General features: G+C 47.4%; 1 protein-coding gene across 1 annotated transcript in view; it reads left to right on the forward strand.

The window, feature by feature from the left end:
• GPC3 (glypican 3) overlaps positions 1-25,476 on the forward strand; it is a 140,174-nt gene that overhangs the window by 63,509 nt on the left and 51,189 nt on the right. The window contains exons 3-5 of the mRNA XM_030229078.2: positions 404-1,098; positions 20,346-20,479; positions 23,109-23,234. Of these exons, the coding sequence (XP_030084938.1) occupies positions 404-1,098; positions 20,346-20,479; positions 23,109-23,234 (955 nt within the window). The remainder of the gene's footprint in view (positions 1-403; positions 1,099-20,345; positions 20,480-23,108; positions 23,235-25,476) is intronic.

Below are 25,476 nucleotides of genomic sequence, written 5' to 3' on the forward strand. Positions count from 1 at the left end.
TGTTCAGTTTGTCAAACATTTATCTCTGCCTTAAATTAAGTCTGGAGATAGAATTCCTGTTAATTTCAAATCAATATGAAAGGGGGGAAAGAAAGAAATTGCAGTCTAGCCTTTTTCTTGAATCAATATTTTCTTTAAAAGCTGAAATGTTAACTAGATCATAGTGGGTTTTTTTGCCATTTTGAAATGTAGCTTCTGCTTAAAGAATTTATGCATTTCCCCTGGAAGTTGCTGATGCTGGTGTTTTGCAGCAGGCACGGCTGCCAGCAGGTGTTTGACCCAAGGCAGGCAGGATGGGGCCAGCCCTGGCAGCAGTGATGTGGAGGAACATTATCCTCCCTGTTTCTGGGCTCACCATCTCTTAGTAACATTTTTTTGTTGTTGCTCTTGTTCTGTTTTGCAGAAGCCTTCGAAATTGTAGTGCGGCATGCGAGAAACTTCACCAACAGCATGTTCAGGACCTACTACCAGAGCATGGGGCCCAGGGCTCTTAAATTTGTGGGAGAACTTTTTACTGACATCTCGCTGTACATACTGGGCTCTGACATCAGTGTCAATGACATGATAAATGAATTTTTTGACAGTTTGTTCCCCTTGGTTTACTCTCACTTGATCAACCCCGGCTTCCCCGATCCCTCTGTGGAAATGTCTGAATGTCTGCGGGCGGCCAGGAGAGACCTCAAAGTCTTTGGGAACCACCCGAAGACGATGATGACGCAGGTGTCCAAGTCCCTGCAGGCCACACGAGTCTTTCTGCAGGCTCTGAACCTGGGCATCGAGGTGATAAACACCACTGACCACCTCAAGTTCAGCAAGGACTGCGGGCGGGCGCTGCTGAAGATGTGGTACTGCTCCCACTGCCAGGGGCTGCTCCTGGCCAAGCCCTGTGCCGGCTACTGTGGGGCGGTGATGCAGGGATGCCTGGCAGGTGTCCTGGAGATCCAGAACCTCTGGAAGGAGTACATCCAGGCTCTGGAGGGGCTGACCAGAGGCATGCATGGCATCTATGACATGGAGCACGTCCTGCTGAGCCTGTTCTCCGTGGTGCGCGACGCCGTCGTCCACGCGCAGAAGAACGAAGGGAAGCTCTCGACATCTGTGAGTAGCTCTCTGCAGGCTCTATTGTACACAAACTGTGTTGAAACCAAGCTGTCCCTTTCCTCCTGCCATCAAACCCCAAATGCTCCAGTTACCAACCCTTTCCCACCCCCTTCTGATATTCCAAAAAACTTGTGGTAGCGTTTGAAGCTGGTGTTTGCATGGCCTGGGTTTGCATTAGGGGCTTTGCCTCTTTTCAGGTTTGTCAGAGCAGAAGGGTCTGGACTCGCCCTGGGATGTGAGGTTGGGAGCTGAGATGTCCCAGCATCTTCAGTTTTCCCTTCTGCTCTGAAAGGCTGGTCCTGCTCTCCGGGTGCCCTCTGCCTCCTTTAACATCACAAAAATGTGCCTCCAAATAGATGCCAGGCAGTGGCATGTGCTGTAGCATCCCCTGATTTACCAAAGGAGAGCTGATTCTCCATCTTTCAGTAACTCATTCCAGTTTTGGGCTGCATCTAATGAGATTATTTCTTATTTTTACTTGACTCTTTAAAAACACATTTTGGGAATGTCTCAGCCTTCTGAGAAGCTGAGGTTGCCTTGCTCTGAAAATCCTGCTGCTCCATTTGAACACTAAGGACAAATGTACTGTGATACTGTGATGCTTGTTCTGCAGAGGAGATTTTTCTTGAGACACAACTAAGCTGCTCTGTGTAGGTGGGGAAGAGTTGAAGATGGGGCAAAGGTGTAGGAGTGTTGTAATAGTTTGCTTAAAACCAAACATGATTAAAATCTGACACTGTTTCCCTGTTATCTGCTTGTTCCTGCCATTCTTGACTCCTGTTTACAAAGAGCTGTGTTTATGTAGGTCACTGTACTACTTGCACTGTAAGTAACTTATCTTTTTTGGGGGGTACCATGGAAATGGATCAGCTTATGGGCTTTGAGCTGTGTGGCACTAAGCCAGAGCACTCTGTGCTGTTCTTTTGCTGGCTTTGCTCTGCCACCACACTTGTGCAGGCTGTGAAACACGTGGTGGCAGTTGAGTGGTTTCCCAGCCCAGGAAGTTTGGCTTACATGAAGCAAGCTTTCTCCACTGCTTGGAAGGGGTTTAGGAACCAAATTACACTGAGTTGGATTGCTCTTGTGTTGCAGTGACAGGAGGAGGCTGTGGCTGGGCTGGGTGTTGGTCACCTGGGCAGATGTTAAGCTCCAGGGCCCAGTGCAGGATATTGGTTTTAACCTGCCTAAGTCCCTTTCTGCAGAAAATCACTGTTTTACAACAGCCTGCCAAGCACTGCTTGTGCAGGGAGGCTCCAGCTGACAGTCAGGAGCAGCAGCTCTGCTGCCACAGAGCCAGGGAAAGTTCTCCCATCAGCCAGAACCTTCAGTCACTCTCTCTGGAGCAGCACAGGAGTAGAGATGTAACTGTAGGTTTACCTTGAGTTCAGGTGAGATGGAGAATTCGTGTTGCAGTTGATGATGAGAGAAAACCCAGCTCAGCTCTAAGCCCAGGTGGCATTTCCAGGGCAGTAAGAAACAAAACTTACTTCTATATGTAGAGTGAGCCTCTCAGAAGATTTATTGACATACTCAGCTGGTGAGCCCCCATATGTGTAGGTGCTAAGGCAGAGCAGAAGCATTGTGCATGTGGGCTGTGTGCCAGGTTTTGTGAGCACAGACCTGGGCACTGCTGTAGGGTCTGAAAGGATCAGTGTTTGTTCTCCCATGTCTTTCTTTTATTGGCACAACAACAAAAATGCACTTTTTCTTGGAGATGTCCATGCATGCAGTGAACAAACGTGACTGTCCCTTATATTACTGAATATTGACACCTTGATCTGTCTACAGAGAATGAGTTTGTGGCAGGACAAGCAGCTGGAGCACCACAAAAGTCAGCACAAAGCTGTTAAGCTACAATCTGCCCATCCCCTGCCAAACCAGGACATAAATTGACTTCCTTCACAATAAAAATTACTGGGCATTACAAAACCATTCAGTGCTTTCGTACTTGGTAGAGCTGTTGGAATTCATTAGTGCCATATGTAGCTAGGTACTTACTTAACCATAACTCCTCTTGATTATTTAATACTTCAGTGATTCGTTTCTTTGCTCTAGAGACATTTCTGCATTATTGGAGTGACGGAGAAAAAAAGCCAAGCCAAACAAGCCAGTTGCCTGGCAATTGTCACCAAAAAGGAATGGCCACTGGGTTTTTGGAGTTTGTTTTTAAATCACTGATGTTGCTCAGCTAAGGGTTTTATGTCAGACCTGAGCCCAGAGCAAGTTTTTTTTTTTATAAGTGAAGCTATGAGGTGTTCAGTGGAGAAATAAGGCAATAATGGAAGCATACAGTATTGCAGAAGGCTGACTCTAAGAGCTGAGCTGCATCAGGACCTGGGGTAATCTGGGGTAAATATCTTTGTAAGATATCACTTTGTAAATGATAGAATACAACTTTTTTTTATTTAGCTGTGCTATGATGAAAGTTTCTCTGTTAAACTTATCAGCACATATTGAGTTTCAAAGAAAATACCTGGAAGCAAACAGTTACATTTACTGTAATTCTGTAAATATGATTGTTTTTAGACACTGTAGCCATACCAAAGTATGAAATGCCACAGGGGTTTTCTTAAAATGTGGGTTTTTACACTTGCCCTGACTTCTCATATTGACCTCTTTTGTTACTGACCTTGGCCACCACTGCTTCTGTAAGCAAAGTACAGTTCCCCTGCATGGTGTTAAGAATAATGACAGGTTATTTAATTGTCATTAAAATCCTCTAGAATTATGGAAAATTTATCTTCCATGCCCATAGTGATTATACCATGAATAACAACACTACTGCCCTTGCCTGTCCTTTGGGCTTCTTTTATTTTTCCCAGCACTGGTGGCATTTCTGCAGTGATGGTTTTCCCTCCTGGTATTTCAGATCCTCAGGCCTGTTACCTGACTGAGCATCTTTTCTCCATGTGGTTGTTCCTTTTTCCCCCTTTGCCACCCCCCAGGCTGGGTGTGGGCAATCACACACAGACCTGCACCCAAAGGGTTCATGTGCTTGAGCTCCAGAGGTGTTGCAGAGCCTCCAGGTGGGTTTCTGAGGAGCTCTGCAGTCCCCAAGAGGAGGAACTCATGCTGCTGTAAATCTGCTTTTGGAAACTGTGTCTCCAGGCATGCATTTAAATGGGAGCCTGTGTGTTGTTCCAGGTCTGTAAACAGCAGTGGAGAACAGTGATTTCAGTCATGTGGCAGTAAACAGTTCCCATCCCAAGCCTTGCTTTAGTAGCTAATTTGTCAGCCGTGCTGTGTGTTGGGGCTTTATTATTTCTACAGTTTGTCTGCTTAAAAACTTCACCCCTAAAACCTGCTATTAAAATACTTTATCAAGGAGGCTGACTCTCAGGGCACACTGGGAAAAAAAATTGCTGTCTAGGCCTATATCTATATTAATTTTCTAATCTCCTACCTTTTCCCTGGTTGAAAATCTGCCTTGTATGTCCACCTCTTGTAGATATTTTAATTATGACTGTAGGGAAGAATGGTTTTAGTCAGTCTCTTTGTGCTTTTTACCACAAACCAAGACAACTGAGAGAGATGCAATACAAATAAGCTTAATAAAATATTCAACCCGGCACCTCCAAAAGTTAATGCTTTCTCAGTTATTGAAATTACAAGGGAGACAGTCAGGGGGTCTTACATATGTAAAAGTTGATCTCCTCTGAGGTTAGAATCATGGAATGGTTTAGGTTGGAAGGGACCTTAAAGATGATCTGGTCCTGACCCCCCTGCCATGGGCAGGGACAACTTCCACTATCCCAGGTGGCTCCAAGCCCTGTCCACCCTGGCCTTGAGCATTGCCAGGGATGAGGCAGCCACAGATTCTCTGTGCCTGTGCCTCACCACCCTCACAGTCAGAATGTTTTCCTAATATCCAATCTAAACCTCTGTGAGTGGAAGCCCTTCCTCCTTGTCCTATCCCTCCATGCCCTTGTAGTAAGTCCCACTCCAGCTCTCCTGGAGCCCCATCAGGCCCTGGAAGGTGCAGTGAGTTCTCCTGGCAGCTTTCTCTTCTCCAGGCTGAGCAGCCCTGACTCTCTCAGCCTGTCCCCATAGCAGAGATGCTCCAATGAACTTTGTCACCCTCACTCCAACACATCCATGTCCTTCTTATCTTGGAGCCCTTGGAGCTGGAGGAGATGCTCCAGGTGGGGTGTCACTAGAGTGTAACAGAGGGACAGAATCCCCGCTCTCCCCCTGCTGCCTGCCCCAGTTTTGGTGCACCCCAGCTGCCCAGCCCCTGCTGCTCCCCTTGCAGTGCTTTGTGCCCCTCCACCTGCAGAGCATTGCCTAGAAAGGGAAGAGCAGGGAGCTCAGCAAAGTCTTTTTTTTCCCCACTCAGAACTGATGACCAAGTTTCTAGAAAATCCTAATAAATTGCAAAATTAACCAGAGCTTTGTTCAACCACTTGCACTCGTCAGAAGGAGGGAAGCAGAAGGTGCCAGTGCTGTCTGGGAGCAGCATACAATTCCCAGTGTGCTTGTCCTGTGAGCAGATTCCTGCTGCTTTACTTTCCTGAAAACACCTGTAAAAGACTGTTTAGGTCTGGTTAACTAGGTTATACAGCTGTGCTGCTGGGGTGCTGTGGGGGTGATGCCATTGTGCAGACTGGGTTTGATGGAATCCCAAAGCTGAAGTGCTCATCTTACCTGGCTCAGGGAGAGTGCTTGGTGTGAACCCAGCTCTGATGGCCTTGGGAAGCCTCAGAGGCAGGAAAATTGGCCCCTTGCTTCCCTAGATTTTTATGGGATCCTGGCAGGGAGTCATGAGTACGTTGTAAAGATAACGAGGTGCTTTGGTTGATTGTAGCACCACAGAAACATTGCTGCAGTGTGTGCTCAAAACAGCAGTTCCAGCAGATAACACAGGGTTGAAAATCAAGAATATGTAAATAAAGGGACTTTTGGCACCCAGGAATGCAAATATCACCCGTTGCCATGCACAGATTTAGTACATTTGTCAGCACAGTGATGCCAGGCTGGTTTCCCCCAAAAACTGCCCAGGAGCTGCTTTTGGGGCCATCTCACCTGGTGACTTGCTGGAAGCTGCTCTGCTCAGCAGGTTGCACTGGCAGGGAGCTCTGGTGAGTTTTCCTATCTGCTAATGGATTTTTCTGTCTGTACTAGAGCTGGCAAGAGCTTTGTGGGGAAAGCTTTGAACCGACAGCGCTGTTTGCGAAGTCCTTCCCTCTGAGACGCCGAGATCGGTTTCTTTGTACTTTTAATGTGGGTTGCTTTTTGTTGGCATCTCTCCTGGGAGAGTCAGCTGGATGTACAGCCTCTGTATTTTCAAGTTCTTTATTGGCAAAGTTTAATCCTCAGGCTATTCTCTAATACTCTCTGGTAGCTAGCTCCATTTTTCACTCAAGGCTGGAAATACAGGAGAAGTTTTGGTTTTCAGTGATCTCAGACCGCCTCAGAACTATCCCAAGGTGTGTGTATTGTGTATTTTGTTATCCATTTTGTGATAGACAGTGTAAGGTGCCTGATAAACGTGTTAAAGCAAGCATCTGTTCCCCCTGCAGGATGAAAATAAGCCTTATTTTGAGGGCAGTATCAGCAGCATTCCCATTCCTGTGAAAACACCTTGGGAGTACCATGATTAGTTGTCTGAAGAGGTTTCAGGTAATAAAGATTTTCTGGCACTTGGGGTAGCATATGGCAAAGCACTGAATTTCAAGGTGTTGATTTTGAGCCAGAAATCCCCAGGTTGGTGGTATGGCTGATGCTGAAAGAATAAGAGCAAAAGTTATTCATACCTGCATTTTGTAACCCAGTATCAACAATTTTGATACAGCTATTTTGGCACACTGCTGCAGGACTTAAATCTCTGGTTTAGTATTCAAATATGCAGTAGCAGATTAGGGGCCTCCATCTCATTCTTAGAAGGGACTTTGGCATGAATGCTCTTGACCATCACTTGCCTCTCTAGGGGAGTGAGACTCAGAGGTTATTCTCAGCCTAGTGAAAGCTTTTCCTCTTGTCTGGCCTGGGGAGGGAGACCATTGGTGTCACAATTAATTAATTAATTAATTCACTGCTAGTAAAAATTTTGCTTGTGAGGATGCAGGGTAGCACATCTTTGGTCAGGGTTGTCCTTTTGCAGTGTGGGCAAAGTGGCACGCTGGTGTTGCCCTCCTGCTTGCCCTGGTGGCATGGCAAGGCTTTGAGGCCATTTGTCACTGAATTAGGTCTGGATGAAGCAGACTGTGTGTGGGGCTCTGCAGAGCTGCTGGGTGGAAGCAGTGGCCAGTGATGCTCAAACCTGTCAGCAGAGGTTGAATTTTAAAAATGGCATTTGATTTTGCTTCTATTTGTAAATTTTTATATTATGCTGCTCTTTTTTTTTTTTTTTTTTTCCCCTTTGTGCTCTTAATGAACATGTTCTGGCCTCTGAGATGTGCCATTTCAAGGGAATTTGCAGTAAGGGGTTTTTTTAAAATAAAAAGTAGAAGGCAGCTGCTGAGAGAGCCCCTTCCTCCCTGCATGCACACATGGCAGCACGTGGAGCATCCTTTAACAGCATGTTTGATGTCCAACCCAACTTTGCACTGAAGACCACAGGAATCTGTTTGTTGTCTTCAGTCTTGAGACAGATCACTTGGCTGGTGGCAACTTCATCCCCACTCCTCTGCAGCTCAAAAAGAGCTTTTTAAGACTGCTGCATTGTATGGGTGGGAATATCATAGAGCACCCACTGAGCCTGGCTTGATCTCCCTTCAGATCACGTTGGCTGCATTGCAAGTGAGATGCACACAGGTTTGTGTGTGATGGGGTGTCTTGCATCTTTTCCAAGCTGAAGTCAGAGCAAGCCTAAAGACCTCATGCAGATTAATTACTGGTTCTGTGTAGCTCTCTGTGTGTGCTGTGCCTTGGCGTGTTCCTTGTTTTAGTGGAGGAGCTAATTTGTTGTTTTGTAACTGGCTCCCGAGTGTTTAAAAAGATATTTGGTTCTGAGATGCCCTGGCATCAGTACAAAGAGCTCCCAGAGTTAGTGGGGCAGGATACAGTCTTAACAGCTGGAAATGAGGGTACACAGCTTTGCAATGTTTTGCAGCTTTCCTCACTGCACAAAACAGCTTCTTTTTTTCTCATCTCTTTTCTTTTTCCTGGCTCCCATCACAGCTGGCTTGGACAACTGGACCTGGGATGCTTTGGGATGTAGGAGAAGAGGGAGCTGCTGGTCATGCCATGCAAAACATCGAGGGAGGGGATATATGGGGTGTGTGTGTTCCTTCATCTCTGAGCTTCAAGCTTTGAAATTTAAGGCTGTCTGATTTTTTAATAAATTGTAATGGTCAAGGACGTAATGAGAGGTCTTGAAATAGATTGTATTTAAGGAGAAAAAGAGTTTCTTTTCAGGGAGGAGCTGCCCCTCTGAACAGGGAGGGCTGGGGCACAGCCCTTTCACTGGGGCTGTGTGTGCAGATGTGTTTTGCAGCTGAACTTCCTTCAGAGTTAAACCAACCTCATGCTCTGGGTCCTTGCTGAGGTTTAGGTTTGGTTTACCTGAAGGATGCTGCGAGCTGGTGCATGACAGAAGCAGGAGACTGTTGGGTGTGGGCTGATCCCCCTGGCTTCTGAGGAGCCTGCAGAGGAGGGATACCCATGGCATGACCTGCCTTTATTCTTAACTCAGTCCCTCCAGACGTGCCAGTGCCCTGGACACTTACAGTGGAATGGTGGAGCTGCCTGTGGAACTCTCTGTTAAAACTGCCCACACACCTTTCTTTAGCCAGAGAGACCAAACCCCCGAGCATCAGCCCTGCAGACACTGCTCCCTGCTTGCTGCCCAGACTGCTGCAGCCTCCTGCAACCCCTATTAACATAGATGCTTTATTAGCAAAATACATTCTGGCCCATTTCCTCTCCTGAAGATTTTTATCCTTGCTTAGACCCGCAGCTTTGCAAGCCCGGAGTTGTGCTCACCAATATCCATCTCGGTGCTTTTGACTCTAAACCCTCTTTTGGCCTCATTATCCGCGAGTGCCGATTGCACTCGGGCCTCCGCCCGGGGTCATCCACGGGGCATCCTTCATCTGAGCAGCGCCGAGTTCACTTCCAGTGACAGTAACCCCCGTGAGTGCCGCTGCCTTAAAACCAGGACTATCTCTGCCATTAGCAATGCTGATGAATGAGCCAAGAACAAACCAGAAAGTTGAAAGGACCCTCTGCAAAGCAGGAGCGGTGCCCAGAGCTGCCCGGTGTTTTGTTTTGCGCTGCAGAGGATGAGGGGCTGGGTTGCAATGAGTGGTTTGCTTCATTTTGAATTCTCTGCCTGTGTGTGGTGCTGTGAATTATATCATTTTTGCATCTTATTGTAAAGTGGCTTTGAGGTACCAGGCATGAAAGATGCTAAATACGTTTTGCTGGGGAAAAAAAATTTCAGCAAACAATTGAGGCGGATTTTTCAGCCATCTGCTGCAGCAGTGCACCCCTCATTGCTGGGTCCTCACTGCCTTATCAGGCCACTGCAGAAAGAACTGGTGGCCTTTTCCCTCCCTACCTGTTGTGTTACCCCTCTAATGAGCCCCCGAGGGCACGGAGCCTGCTTTCAGTAGGTGAAGTTTGCTGCTAACTGCATTATTTTCCAAAGATCTGTTTAAGCAAGAGCAGGCTGGCTGCAGAAAGCTGTGCTGATAGCCTACAGCTACTTGGGAAGAGTTATTTCTGTTTAAAAATAAAAAGAAAATAAAAAGCGAGGCAGCTGTTGGCAAATTTTGCAATTCTTTTTTCAGGTGTATCTTTCTAACCTAATCAATTTTCACACCCAATTCTCTTCCATGCTACTGGCAAAGGTTGAGATGATGCTGTGAGCCAGTGACCTGGAGAGAAGCAGCTGGAGAGCTGGGTGGTTACTGAGGATAACTTGGGGGTGACTGATGTGCTCTAAGTTATGTCTTTCTGAAGCTTATTAACTCCTGGATTGCACATATTGATCTGTATCACTGGACAAATAAACCTGGTGCTGCTGCTCTCCAGAGAGCAGAGTGCAGGTATTTCTGGAGATAGCCAACTGCCTGTGCTGATACCTCAGCCATCCATCCTGTGCCTCCTCCCTGAGGGGTGGCCCAAAAGCCATGGAGCAGAGGGGACTTGAGGGCAGTGGGGCAGAGGGAGGGGATGCTGGGATGGCTCTGATGGGCAGAATGACACCATGAGCTCAGTACAGATGGGCCCAAAAGGGTTTGCCCGGCAGAGGCTAAAAAACATCCAGGAAGGTCATCTCTGAGCCTTGCTTCATGCAGTTCCCATTGTTTGGAGCCAGAAGGAAATGTAGTAACTCCCTGCCTTTAGATTTTGGTGCAAAATGTTTATCTTTTCCACGAGTTGGGGAAATTCCCAGTTTGCAACTTGCAAGGTGAGTGGAAAGTAATGACGATAAACAAAAATGCATTACAAGTGTTTAGTCAATTTTTTTCCCATCTAATTATTCTCCTACCTAATTTTGGAATTGTTGTACATCAATGTATTGGAATTCATTTCTCATAATCAAATACTAGCCCTCTGTTTGATGCTGTTAATAAAGGTGTTGTGATAAAGTCGGATTAATTTAATTTCTGTCTGCAAAAGCCTATTGTTGAATGAGTCCCTTTAATACATTAATCAGACATATAGCATTGTAACAAGGTTAAAAGTGCACACCGATTTCCATTATAAAGATATTCTCAATCAGGCAGAAGCTAATCTAATGTTGTAAGTCACTCTGTAATTCAATTGTTCTAACCACAGTACATGTAAAAACAAGATGTCTTCCAATAAAGTCTCAAAAAAGCCCTGCAGATATTTATATCTTTATAGAAAGGAATGATTTACATTTTCAATAAGCCTTATTTGTCTTTGGGAAAAAACGTAATTTCTTTATCGAGCAAAAATCTAATGGGAGCCTTTTTACCTTGTTTGCCATGTTTTGGGTATATTATCTTGGTGCTGACCTGTAATTGGATTAGGTTAGGCCTGACTGTCAGGGAGAAAAAATTGCTATGGATCTGGTAGCTTCAAAAGTAAGAAAAAATCAACAGATGAAGTTAAAAAAAAAAAAAGAAAGAAAAAAGAACACAGGGCCCTCCCAAGCCTTTTGTTGGCCTTGAATGGATTAATTTTACCAGCAGCTAATCTGCTGCATGGAGCTATTTTTACCATTTTCCTTTAGTGATAATTATTATGTTTCTCTTTTAGATTTTCACTGGGGAGGTCCATGGCATGGCCATGGGGAAAGCCTTGTGCCCCCTTGCCAGGAGCTGCATATTGAGTGAGGCTGTTCTGAGCTTTGCTGGAAAACAAATGCTTGAAATTATTCTGCTGAAGAGATTCAGCAACTTCACTGTTGAAATGATTTGGGAGTTTTGGTGGCTCCAGCCTTGTTGTCTTAGCAGAGATTGGTGTTTGGGAAGAGAATGGTGGATGGAGGGAGAAAAAAGTTGCTGCTGGGGGAATTATTTCTATCTGAAGGTTAAAATAAGTAGGGTGATGGTAAGGGATGATGAGTGGGGAGGAATGGGGAGTGCCTGACCCTTTGGGGTAGGAAGGGTTTCCATTCACCATAGAAAGGGAGAAGGGCATTTTATAGCAAAAAGTACTTAGAGGTGTAAAAAACCTTTGGGATGGTTTCAGTACGAGCATTTATTGAAATACAAATCTGAAAAGCTGTCTGTACCTGTGAGCATGGTCTGTGCAGGCTGCAAAACAGGCATTGCCTTTTACCTGCTCGTTTTGATATCACCAGTTACAGCAGATTTAGTGGTAAGCCCCGTGTGCTCTATTTTAAATAAATATTACACTTGCTATTGGATTGCTGAGAGAGAGAGAGAACTAATTAAGGAGATGGGATATCATCTGTAAATTTTTCTTCCCTGAGATTTTATGAGCAGTAATTTGAAAAGAGCCATATTAAAGTCATTCAGGAACAAGTTAATGCTGCGTTTCTGAGAATATTGCCCTTCTACTCAAAGATTATATTAAAGAATAAACAGTGTACAGTAGCTAATTGCTAGCTGACACATTATAATGGCTTTATACTTCCAAAATTGAATCGGTCTGGTTTAAGGGGGAAAAAAAAGGGAAAAGTAATGCAGTAACTTTTTAATTATTTAAGAAAGTATTTCTCAAAGAATAATTGAATCTGGGCCCATGGCTGCAGGGGGGAAGAGAGGCTGGTAGGTATTGACCACATTTGCAACCCAGCTGACACGGCTGCTGTTAAATACCCTGTTAGAGGCTCTGACTCTGGCTTGTGTTCCAGACTGATGGCAGGTATCTGTTTTTCCTCTAAATTAGGCTGCTAGGAGTTTATTTCTCTGGGATTGTTCCTTTCTGTAGTGCCGTAGGCACAAACACGGTGCAACATTAAAACCCACAGAAATCTGCCAAGGAAACCGATTAACCCATGGAAGGAAATAACAAGCACGTGGTGATTGCCTGGAGCTGTTGTGCTGCCTGGCTTTGCCCAGTGAGGGTTTTTTTAAGATCTTGGTAAAAACTGGTGATCCCTGAAGCCGATTCCTTGTTTCCCAGTCTGTTGTGATGGAGTAGATTTAATTGCCTGCAATGGGAGGGTCTTCTAGGGACCCGTAGCAGCAATGGTGTGTTAGAGCATGCATGGAGTGCAGTTGTATAATTAAACTGTATTTAGCATCATTAGCAGAAGTGGGCTCTGCTGCCTTGAGTCCTAATTTTCTGTCAGGTTAGATGAGTCAGTGCTAATGTTGAAATCAGCTGTTTGAATTTGGAGCATCTTTCATCTTCCTCGGGGACTCAGTCCCAGGGGCAGAGCAGCAGCCTGGGGTCAGCAGCAGCCGTGTCCCCCCCTGTCCCCCCCTCTGCTGTGCTGCCTCCTCAGCCATGAGCACCTTGGGGGCCTGGGGCTCCACCAGGAGATGGCCTCTGGGTACTGCCACCCTCTGCTCCTGAACCTGGCCTTAGCCAGTCTAACGTGTTCTGGTTTTCTCTGGATTTTGCTCCTTCTTCCCTTTTGCTCTGCTGTAACCTTCCAGGCAAGGCTGACTTCTCCTTCCAAGAATAAAGTCTTAGTTTGGTTGTCTAAGAAATATCAGATTGTGCAGATCTAAGTTATAACCATAATGGTGCATTAGCATGCTGCAGGGCCCTGTTCCAGGAAATGTCTGCACATAGGAAAACTGCTTAAGTGTGTGCCAAAAATTAAGCAAATGTTTTTTTTCTTGACTCTCCCAGTTGGTTGGCTGGGTTGGGTCTCAGCCCTGGCTGGGGCTACAGCTGCCCACCCTGTGGTTTGCTGCTGAGGTCCAACCATCCAAACTGAAATACCAAATTCTGTGTTAAATACTGAATTAACAAAATGCTGGAGAGAAAGGCTGACTTGAGAAGTCGTGCCTTAATTATACGTCATGGATTATAAAGACAGAAGGAACAACTGTGATCATTTAGTCCGACTTCCTCTCTACCTATAAATAACAATAAACAGGCTTTGGCTGAAACACAAAGCTGCTTTCTTTGGTGGATCAAACACTCCGTGCTGGATACGCCAGAGAGAAGAAACATCTTGTTTGCATTATTTTGGGTAGGTTTGAAAGGGCTCAGCTCAGGCTGAGGTCATGGTTCCTTTGAGAGAAAGGGCATCCTGTGCTGGGAGAAGCTGGGTCAGTGCAAGGGCTGGGACATGGTGGGATGCTGTGGAGGTGCCTTGTGTGCTGCAGCACTTGTGTGGTGCATTGGCCATCACATCCTCCTGGGGATGGGGTGGTGTGTCCCAACAGGAGCAGTGATTGGAGCTGCAGTGGTTGTCTCTTTCCAGTTTAAGGCACGTGAGCCCTGACAGAGCACAGGGATGTGCAGGTGGAAATCCTGCAACTTCAGCAGTTGGCACCAAGAATTGAAACCCATAAAAAGTCTCTTGTGCTCCCCACTGCTCTGCTGAGCTGGTGCACCCTCACCCTTGTGCAGTCTCTGGGGTAGAGTGATGGTGTAACCATGCTGTGTGTCAGACCTGCCAGCTGCTCTGTCACCTCTGTCACATCGACACAGGTGGCTGTGTGTGGAGCACATCCTGCTCCCTGCCCTGAGAACCAGTCCCACCAGTCCTCTAGGGCCCCGTGTTTCTGCTGTGACACTGACCCTCTGCAAAGTATTTTGTGATCCTCTATATGCAGGATGGCAGTCGGGATTTAGAACTAGATGATCTTCAAGGTCCCTTCCAACCCAAACCATTCTAGGAAAAATTAAGTTATGTTTACTTTGAAAAATGCCTCCTTAATGCCTCTGTGGTTCTGTGGCAGTTTGAAGGAGCTGGTCAAGGTGGGGATGGCCTTCAGCACAACCTGGTCTGGTGGCTGCAGGGGTCCCTGGGTGTTTGTAGCCCATGTCTGCAGCGTGTGTTGGGTGTCACCGGGGGCACTGGTGTGACAGGCACTCTGTTATTTTAAGCATTAGTGTTTGTGTGCATTTTACACATTATAGCGTTGCATTATTCAAGGGTGATGCATTATTAAACGTTCTCCTCAGCATGGAGAGTAGGTCACTTCCTCTGATTCCTGTCTCTGCATGAGTGAGTTAGGATGCTGTCTCTTATGTAATCCTTGCAGTCTGAATAATGGAGATCGTAATACTATAGAGCTGATTAATAACATTTAGTACTCCATTAATGAGGAATTTTGTCAGAGTGTTCATTGAAGACATCTGTGTTACCACACTCAGTTTGTTCTTTCTGCTTGAGTGCCTGGAACCAGAAGAACAATCATTACTTAGTTAATAATGATGTGCTTCCTAAGATAAAACCTTGTAAATTCATTTTTATGCCCATAATCTCATTCTTCTGCTGTGAGAAGAGAGGGGGAGCTGGGAATTGTCTCTTTCCCATCTTCCTGACAAAATGTATCTAATGATTAGAAGCATATAATAAGAGTGTTTGTCCTAGCCAAATGTTTCTGCACTCCTGTTAATCAGCCTTGGTTTGAGAGCCCGGCGCCGTTTGTGGAAGGCGATGCAATCACTGGGGCAGTGTGGCAGATTTAAATCAGTAATAAAAGCCCTGGGGAAATTAACAAGACAAAACATTAACCACAAACTAAACATTAACATATATTAGCATTTTTATTACACCTGTAGAAATGGTAAATGTGCTTGGTTACTACTATTAAAAAGTTTATGTTCTATCCCACATCATCGCAATGTATATTTTTGGTTTAAGCCCTTTAGAATTTAATTAAGCGGAATTCTGTAGCAGCACTTGAGTAATAGACTTCAGGTTCACTTTTATGGTGACTTTGAAGATAAACGGGGCACAAATGCGATCTTTATAATGCTAATAAGACTTGTGATGTGTAGTGGAGCAGGCTGTTAAAAAGAATTGGGGAAGAGGCACTGATTCAAGCTGCTGCCTTACTGAGGCTTTCAGCCTCACTGGTCAGACTGGGCTCCATCACTGGAGGATGCTCAGGGTTTAGTGAGCATCACTTGGCTCCTCCAAACACAGCATGTCTGTGGTCTCTGGATGTTCTGTGCCTTCTGTAGCAGGTCATCCTTACAGAAGCCATGTTCATATCAATTAAAATAGTTAATCTCTTTTCAGTTTGATGTGTGGCTTCTCCCAAAGGAAACTCACAAATAAGTATAAAATGACTTTTGTGAACTCCAGAGAGCAAAAGAGATTGTGGGAGGAAATCTTCAAAAATGAGGCCATCCCCTTGAGGGGAAAAAAATACTGTGTCTTCCTGGAGAATGAATCTATAAGCAGAAGAATTCATAGAAAAGACAAATGGAAACTCCATGTAAAGTTTAAGCAAAGGTCAGATACAGCAAACTCTCCTTTAGAGCAGAGTGGAGCTCCTGGGCTGAATGAGAAGTGGCAGCAGCAGGTATCCAGCAGTGTCTAATGCAATCCCTTCTTGTCCAAGGAGAAGCTGATTAGCTACCTTTTTTTGTGTTTTTTTTTCCCCCTCTTCTAAATCATCTAAAAAATTACTTCTAAAATGTTCTTACTCTTAAAAGCAAAGCTCAGATTGGCACTGAGGATCCCAGTGTGCTGCTTTCCAATCCTTTCACCACTGGATTTCCTTGCTGATGTGCAAGATCAGATGTTTTTGCCCCATGTGTCCAGGCTGCCTCGTGCCTTGGCAGCAGAGCAGGTTCATCAGGAGCCTCAGTGGTGTCAGCAATGCCATCCTGCCATAGCCAGGCTGGAAGTGCCCTCCATCAGCTGCATGGGGGCTGTGATGCTTTGCACAGAACCTGCTACTGTGGTCACTGTTTCTTTGATGATTAACCCCAGTCATCCCAGTTTCCTGGGCTGGCAGGTACCCACGGGGACCAGCGCTGTGCTTTGTACCCATGCATCAGCTCAGCTGTGGCAAATCTGGTCCCTGCAGTCCTCAGGCACCTCTTATCTTAAATTAATGGGGAAGCCTTAAAGTGGGCTGCTGGTGCTGCTGCATTAGCCTTGTCCTGTGCCCCTCTCAGATCAATGTTCCCTCTAAAGCTGAGCCATCACAGCTTGCAGCCCCCGGGGTGCTGGGAGCAGCTCCTGCCCCCGGGCACCTGCCCAGCCTGGCTCTGGCACCTCCCGTGGCTGCAGTAGAGACCTGGAGCAGGGGTTGTGGTCTCCTCAGAAGGCAAAGTGGTCCCCTCGTGGCCTGGGTCACACTCCTCATGGAGGAGGTTAATTAAATTGGGTAATTAGTGAGTTTGTTAATGAGCTGGGTCAGGGTAATTTTGCTTGGGCTGTTAAAGTGTTGGTGGCTTTGGGGGTTTGTGAAAGCTCAGGGCTTTGGGAAGGTTTTTCTTGCCTGGTGTCCCCTTGCAGCAGTTTTTCAGTGGCCTGAGAGATTCTTTTAAAAGCAAAGTTCAACTCCTGTTGCCTAAAAAGCACTCTGGCATTTGATTTACTTAGTTATTTTTTTGTGGCTTAATGTGTCAAACCTAAGCCTATTCTGAATTAAGGCAGAGCTCTTGCACTGACTGTACTTTAGATAAGGGCTGGTGTATATTTATGATCCCTCTGGTAGCATTGGGAGTGCACGGAGAAGAGCCAGTGGTTCTGTTCTGTCAATTTGCTTTGAATTTTACCTTTATATCTGTGTGTTGGAAGGAAACCACTTGTTAAACTCTGTTGCTTGATACAAGTTTGGCAACTGGATTAGAGATGCTCCCTTCCTTTTGCTCTCCCTCTTGCAAACACATCATGGTACTGGGGAGCTGACTGTCCTTGCTCCTGCCAGAACAAGCTATACCTGGAGAGCTGAATCATCACACTTGTTTCTCCTCAAGGTCTGAGCTTGTATCTATCCCTTCTCTGACTGCCCTATAGTGGCATTTTTCTTTTCTTTTTGGAGCCTGCTTTAAAATGCCAGTGCTTAGGAAGAGATGGGAAGCTGTGTTTGTGTGTTCCTGAGCCTGCAGTGTGGACACAAAAAGAGGGAAAGATTGAAACAGGATTTCTGAGCTGTTGTCCTAGGACTGTTTGTGGCCCAGCAGTTAGCCAGATGGTTTGTGAAATCCTTCCCTCCCCCAAAAAGCATACACGATGCTGCCCCTGCAAATGAGCAGGCAATCTGTTACTTCTACTTTCACTCACTTTATTCTAAAGTTCAAATCTCAGCCGGGTTTTTGTTTGACTAAAGGGTGACAACTATTTCACTGTGACTTCACAAGATGGGGCTCCAGGGCTGGGCTTTTTTCCTGAGAAGGTTAGTTAGTGCTTGAATAAACAAATAAGTAAAAACTTGGAAAGTTTGAGCAGTGCATCCTTCTATCTGCAAAGATTTCATCTGCTGTCCCGTGTCACAGCTAACACAATCCTGTTTGTGGTTTCATTCCACACAGGAGGGATGGCTGGACTTGGTGATCAGTGATTTGGCTTGATGATCAACCATTGAAGTGGATGATGGTTGAGGTCTTTTCCAGCCTTATTCATTCGATGAATCTTGGAGCCTTGGTACCCAGATGCTGTGTGGGGCTGTGAGGATGCAGCTGAGCCACAGCTCCTGAGCAGGACTTGGGAGCAGAGGGGCTGAGCTCCCTCCAGTGCTGGGTGGCAGACGAAGCATCCCCACTTTTTTGGGTCCCTTTGCTGTTTGAAGCAGGCTCTAAGGTGCTGCCATTGTTCACGCTGTCACTCCGACCTCCCCTCCCATTCAGTGTCTCTCTGCATCCTTGGGGAAAAGCCTTGATCCTGGACTTGTTCTTCTCAGGGTTTGATAGGTTTTGCCAGGTGAAAACTGGGCTTTGGGAAGGGACAGGGGAAATTTTCAAAGAGCTGGGGAGAATCAAAGGGAGCCATCACAAACAGCAGCCTAAAGTGTCCAACCTTTTCCCACTTCTCCACTTTCTGTGTCCATTCAGAGTATGGGTGCTGCTTTGTGGCACTGCTTCCTCTATTCCCCCCTGCCCTGGAGCTTTTGTGTATCTTGGGTTTCATGGCAAGTCTCATCTCTGACTTGGGCAGAGGAAAAGCCCACAGAGACCCCTGAGCATCCTGACACTGTCCTGCTGCTCTGCCCTTTACAGGGACAGTGGCACCAGCCAGTATAGAGAGGGCATGGGACATCCAGGCCCTCATGTCCACAGTGGGGGGGGTCTCAGATCCCAAATCCCTTCTCCAGCTCTCCTGCTGTCCTGTGATTTCCTCCTATTCCCGTCTGCTTGCATCAGGGTCCTACCTGTAAATGTTATGAGTGCTAACAGAAAGCCCAAAAGACAAAGAAAATAGCCCAAAATGTGGTCCATTTTCTGAATCCCTTCCTCCCTGTGTTTTTGAAGCCTGCCAAGTGATTTAGGAAGGGCAGCAGGGCTGATGCATTCTTATGCAAAACTTGGTTTTGGCAAGGCAGAGAAGAGGCACAGCCAAGGGAGGTCAGAAGAGGAAAAACCAGGTAAGATGCTGCAGAAACTGCTCCCCTGGCAGCTGCAGGAGGAGCTGCTTTGGCAGAGGAAGCTGCAGGTGCAGAAGGACTGGTGGCAGCATCTCTTCCCACCATGATGTGAACAGAAACTGCAGTGCCCAGCTCCCAGGAGGTTTCTGTTTTACTCTTTGTTGTACAGCAGCCTGAGCAAACAAACTGTGCTGCTCTTGGTAATGAAAGAGGTGACATTACTAATTTATTTGCCCACCCAAATGTAGGATGTAATAGAACAGAATTAATCTCCTCTCTTTACACATCAGATGCTTGTAGCTTTGGGTGGCAGGTATGCTTTTAACCTCTGGTGTGCAGCTCCCTGGGATTGCCTTGATTCGATGTGGTGTGGAGATAAATGAGGTACTGCAAGAAATGGGCATTTTATGGGTGGGTGGTTGGTCCCAGGCCTGAATGTGGGTGGTGGGATGAGACTCAGAGGATGTGAGGGTGGTGGTAGCTGAGGTGCCTTCGTGGTCCCAGCAATCAGCCAAGCTCCTTTCACAAGCCAGCGTGGATGAGTCCTGCAAGAGCAGCACAGAGTGGATCAAAAGCAGACTTTGACAGTGGCAGTGGTACCACAGGGGGACAGGCGTCCCTTGGCAGTGTCCCAGAGAAGGAAATGGTGGCAAACCCAGCCACAGCAGGGACTGCATAGTGGCCACTGCTTGGTGAGTCTTGGGACAGTGGCCAGGCAAGAGAGCTTGATTGAGGCGCTTTGGATTCCTTCCCTCGATGCTGCAGGCAGTTCCCAAATAATCTGTATGCTAATGAGCTAATTTGTGCCATTAGCAGAGCCCTGTTAATCAGGGCCTCCCACAACATGACTGGGCTGTGGCCCCAGTGCTTGCCGTATTTTAGGCCCTGGGTTTTTTAATTAGTAGTGATGTGTATGATGCTCATCCCTGGGCATCTGCAGTGCAGTCTGTGCAGATGCTGAGCTACCTCAAGGTGCAGAACCAGGGTCTTACGATTTTCCTTCAGAGGTCAGGAGTTTCCTAAAAGTCTGACTAGAGAGCTAGAGTGCAGAGTCTTGAGATGCTGTGGTGTTCAGGAAGGAAGGAGCAGGGAACACCTCAAGCCCTCTCCTGCCAGCCTAAGTTTAACTTGACACAGGAGGATTTGCCTGTCTCACCTGCAGCTCAGGGGTTTTGACAGCCACAGGGGCACTTCAGTGACATTTTGCCTGAACCTTCCTGCATTCCTTCCCCTTTTATACAAAAGCCAGGTTGTAACCTTAGGACAGAATTTTGCTTTCAGGTGCTTGCTGAGCTATGAGCAAGATGGGGATGACAGGACAATATCAGCTCATGTGCAGGTGCCAGTGTGCATCTGTGCTGATGCCTGCAGCCCCAGCACTTCTCACTGCTGTGTTTGTGTTTCCAGATCAGCCGGATGTGTGGCCACGCTCAGCAGAGGCAGACTCGATCAGCCACTTATCCAGAAGACCTTTTCATTGACAAGAAAGTCCTGAAAGTGACTCACGTGGAGCAGGAGGAAACTTTGTCGAGCAGGAGGAGGTGAGAATGCTCAGGCTGAGTGTGGTGCCTGCTGGATGGGCTGCAGGAGCAGCCACCAGATGGAATGGCCCTGTGGAAGCAGATGGAAAAGCTCCTTATTTCCCCTACCCATAAATCTGGCTCTGAGCATCAGAGCTGCTCTGTGGTGCAATGAGGCATCCACATGGGTTTTCTCACCTAGTGCACCCAGGTTAATACACCAAATGCCTTGTCTGGGTTTCTTGGGCTCTGTCACAGTGTCTGAAATACTCACAGGTGTAGTTATAGATAGAAATGGTCACTCCAGGTTGAATTGCTATGTGTTACACCCTGTGTAGCTAAGAGGAATGCATTTCATGCTTTTTGTGTGGTGTTTTATGGTAGTTCAGAGATGTTAACAGCCTTTTACTGAATATTTTCAAAGGAAGCAGGTGCCTCCTCTGCTGGCACTGCACCCTGTGCTTCCTTCCTTGTGTAAGTAAAAGCTGTAATTAAGTGGGCTCACAGTGATGTGTCAGGGAGCAGCATCTCCCCTCTGGATCTGAAAACACACCCAGGATACACAGTGCCTTTACTCTCTCTTGAATAAAAGAAAAAATCCCTATGGAAGTGAAACAAGCAAGCTGGGCAATTTTTGAGGCTGGCAATAGACTAAGCTGGGTGGATTTCTCTCTGAAGACTAACAGGGCCACATTCTTGATCCTGTTCCCATGAGATACAGCACCAGGGCTTGCATTCCTGCCTTGTCTCAACACGTCGGGGTTGCACAGCCCAGGCTCTGACAGGGATGTCCTTTGAAGACTCTGAAGGCTCATGGAATCTGCTGAATGAATTGCTTGGGCTCATACCTGCAGAGATGGAGGAGTTCCTCCCTGCCCTGCAGGGAGCTCTGCTCCCCAGGAAAGTTTCCTTCTGCCTGCTCTCCCCAGCTCTGCTGGGGTTTGTGGGAGAGGCACAAGGCAGTGCCTGGGATGTGAGGAGCTGAGTGCCACGGGCACTGAGGCTTCTCCTTGGGCTTTGCCATAACTGATGATCCAGGTCTTGCCTCATTTTGGCTTTCCAGGTGCTGTTGGTTGGACCCCCACCCCAGTGTTAGTGCAGGAGAGGGATGTAGGAGGTGGTTCCCAGAGGAGGTGACTGCCTGCAGCATCCCTTGGATTTGTGCAGGGGCTGTGGGCTGAATTCCCACCCTTCAGAGGGTCTTTGGCTCATCGGACAAACCTGTTCATTTGCCAGGGCAGTGGAGGATGGGTCGGTCCGTGGGATGGTGGCTGGTCAGAGGCAGGACCCCTTGCTGCCCGGGCTGTGCCAGCCCCCCCAGGGCAGGAACGGGCTCCGAGGCAGCGGAGAGGCAGCGCAGAGCACAGCCCACAGCCTTCTTCTGCTGGTGTCGCCTGCCCCCAGCTGGCTGTCGCGGGCTCTGGCTGGAGAGGGAACCCCACGCATCCCAAAGCCAGGAGGGATGAGGGAGCTGGACCCCCTGCACACCAAAGTGCCTAAGGCTGCTGGGCAGGGATAACCCCCTGTACAGCAGCCGGGGGATGCCCGAGAGTGCTCCCTGCTCCAGGTGCTGATTCCTCGTCATTCCTCCCAGGGAGCAAGGAGGGTGAGCAAAACCCCCTTGCCAAAGGGGGAAAATGTGCTGAAACCAAACGAGACAACTGTGAGGCCAAGCCTTACTGCCTCCAGTCCCTGCTATTCATGTTATCTTACTTTTGGTTATATTTACCTAATTATATCTGCTTCTATTCCCTGGTGACAGCTGCTGAGTGTCCCTGAGGGATCAGACCTAGGCTGGGGGGATGTCACATCCCACTCCAGAGCTTCTGTCACCTCTCTGGAAACATCAGTGATCTCATGGTCAGCCTGTATTCTGGCCCTCTGGTGACCAGCTGGAGATCCTTGTTGCTGGGAAGGGAGGGCACAGGGCTGGGAGGCAGCTTGATTCCCATCCCCTCTGTTGGTGCAAGCACTGCTCCTGCAGCTCCTCCTGCCTTCCTGCAGCAGAGCCATTCTGATGATGTCACCTGCCCCTCTGAATGCAGACTGTGACCCCAGGGCCAACCCAGTGCATCCCTTGAAATCCTGTCCTTTTGATGGTGCAGCATGAAACGCAGCCTTAGCCATGTGTGCAGCTCTGTGCTGAGCATGTCAGCTCTGGTCTGCCACCAAAAATGCCACCTGTCCTGGCAGCAATGCTGGATGGCAAATGTCTGCCAGAAAAAGCCCCTGAAGGGGCCTCTGTTGCCTTCTGCAAAGCAGAGGGGTCACTAAAGCCTGAGCCCTTGCTGCTCAGGTGTACCCCATGGATGTGTGGCCTGAGCCAGTGGCACCTTTCCTTAGGTGCTGTGAGAGTGCAGAGACTGTGTCTGACTTTTGCCTGGTGCAAAGTTGGGCTGAGCTTCTGCTGCCCCCACGTCCTTCCCCATCACCAGCAGTTTTGATCTGGGAAACATGGGCTCAGCCTTTGACTGAATAACATCAAAGAAAAACAGAAAAATCTGCTTTGGTTTGGAAATAAATCTTATGCTTCGTGGTTTGTCTGCACCTAGCTGCTTTAATGTTGTGTTTGTGTGGCTGCCTTCACTGGTTAAAATGCACCAACCTCCTCTTCTCTTAACTGAGCACCCTTTTCTTCCCTTTCTTCCAGGGAACTGATTGCAAAGCTGAAGTCCCACAGCAGTTTTTACAGCAGCTTGCCAGAGTACATCTGCAACCACAGCTCTGCTGTTCAGAATGACACCCTTTGCTGGAACGGACAAGAAGTCGTGCAGAGGTGAATCACATCTCCCTTGCCTTCCTTCTCCTCCCTTGCCCTCCTCCTCCTCCATCCTGCTCATCTTTTGTTGACCAGGCACAGGAGCGGTCTGGGCAGGGCATGACTTGCTCCCTCAGGGTCTTTGTGCAGAGCAGGAGTCCAGCTGTGCTGCAGCTCACAGGGACGTGTGAGGTCTGCACAGATACAGTGGTTGTGTGCTGCCCTCCACTGAATTTTCTGCATAGTGAAAGCTCTGCATCCGTGATGGGACTGGGTCAGGGTGGGCCAGAGACAGGGGAGCAGCAGCAGTTGGACACTGCTCCCACGGGGGAGTGTCCCGCGCTCCTCTGGAGCAGCAGCAAGGGCGCTGTCCCCATGCACTGCAGGGGCTGGGGATGTCTCCTGCCAGGCTTGGTGCCCTGATAACAGGACAGCGTGGTTGGCATCCCCTGCCCCACCCAGGGAGGGCCAAGGAAGACTCCCTTGTTGAATTTCTCCTTGCTGTGGCTCTCAGCTGGAGGAGGTGAGGACCACTGAACTCTGGTGGTGCCCCTGCCACCCTCTGACCACCTTCCCACCACCGAGTCCTGGCTGTCCTCTCTGCATGGAGCCATTCCCACCCAGGTCCAGCTTGTGCTGTGGCTGCTTTGCCCTGCCCCACTCACCATTTCAGAGGATATACTGGTGATAATTGAGGTTAACAGAGGCAGGCACGTGCAGGATTCATACCATAAAGAGTGTTAATAGAAATGGAGATTTTTCTTGCAAAAAATGCCCCTTGGGAACGTTAAATAATGTGGAAATAGAACTTGGAAATGTTTTTTTATAATTACACATAAATCTCCTCTAATCAGCCTACTTTGCAAAGCATCCTTTGCTATTAAGTATTTTGCATAAGTGAAGAAATAGAAATAAGATCAGGAAGTGGTGAAACGTTGAGATATTAATTATGACTTCTTGATCAGTAACTTCAGGTGGTAATTAGCCTGTACTTGCAATACTGACCTGAAACACTATTTGAATAGACCAAAATAGCATCAATCTCTATTAAAAAGAAAAAAGACTCAACATCTAAGATCACAGGCTTAGTAAAATGTACTTAGGTTGCCTAAGGAGAAATGTGTCCTCTATTGGTACTTATTTCTGGAAAAGCTTGGGTTTCCATGCCTGAGACATTCAGTTAGAAAGAAAAGGATTATTTCAATATTATCTCACTGATTGTTAATTAAAACTTCTAAAGCAGGGCTATAAACACTGCAGCTCTGGAGAGGGGGAGCTGGGGTGAGGTCTTGGCTTACAACAATTCACTGGGGTCACAGCCACTGGCCTTGGTCTGGGTCCTGCTGACATCAGCTGGGTGAGGTGGTGGCAGTGGAAGAGTGTTGAGTCCAGATCCTCCTGCAAATGTAAATTCAGAGCTATCTGCAGATCCAGCATGACTTCAGGTGACAGATGGCCTTCAGCTTTCTGCTAAGAATACCAGGGGACCATCATGGGCACAGTATGGCACGTCCTGTAGGTGCCATGGCATGCAGGGGGCAAGGCAAGGAGAGGATGAAGTCTGTGAGCATGAAGGGGGCACCAAGATTTCAGCCCCTGGCTGCTGAGTTAAGGAATAAATCCTCTGCTGCACTTGAAGAGCCTGTGCCTTTCCACTCCTCTCCTTGCCCCTTATGATCTGTTGCACAGATATCACCACCTCTGCCAGCTCCTATGAAATATTAGAAACAGTTCCCTTACAGATATTAGAGATTTTTGCTGTGAGCAGGGAGACTTCAGCCAAATAAAGCTGAGCCAAGATAATGGTCAAGGGTGCTCTTCTCCCAGGACCCACTTGCAGAATGTTTCAAATAGGAAGATGTAGTTAAAATGTAGTTAAAATTATCTCTACAGTGGCTGCTTCATGTGCTTTGACTTCCCAGCTTGGCATCTCTCTCAGAGTGTCTGGGAGGATTCCTGAAAATCAGGAGCATGTAAGGTAACAGTGCTGGAGTACCCCAAGCTGCCAGTTCCTTTATTTCAGTGTTTTCCCCAAGAGGGAGCCAAGCATCTGCTCATGGTGTAGCAGCTCTTACTCGAGCTATTCTGAGAATGTGTGTTATGTACTGGAGGAATTCTCTTCTCCTGCTGGGCTGGTGTGTGTCTGTTGGTGATTAGACTCCATCTTGCCACTTTTTGCAAGAATTTTGATGTGGTTTGAATACCCAGTATTAATTTCAGGGTGCTGTCCTGGTGCTTGTCCCACATATGTGGTGCCTGC

This window comes from Serinus canaria, chromosome 4A (genome assembly GCF_022539315.1).
Source record: "Serinus canaria isolate serCan28SL12 chromosome 4A, serCan2020, whole genome shotgun sequence".
Taxonomy (NCBI): domain Eukaryota; kingdom Metazoa; phylum Chordata; class Aves; order Passeriformes; family Fringillidae; genus Serinus; species Serinus canaria.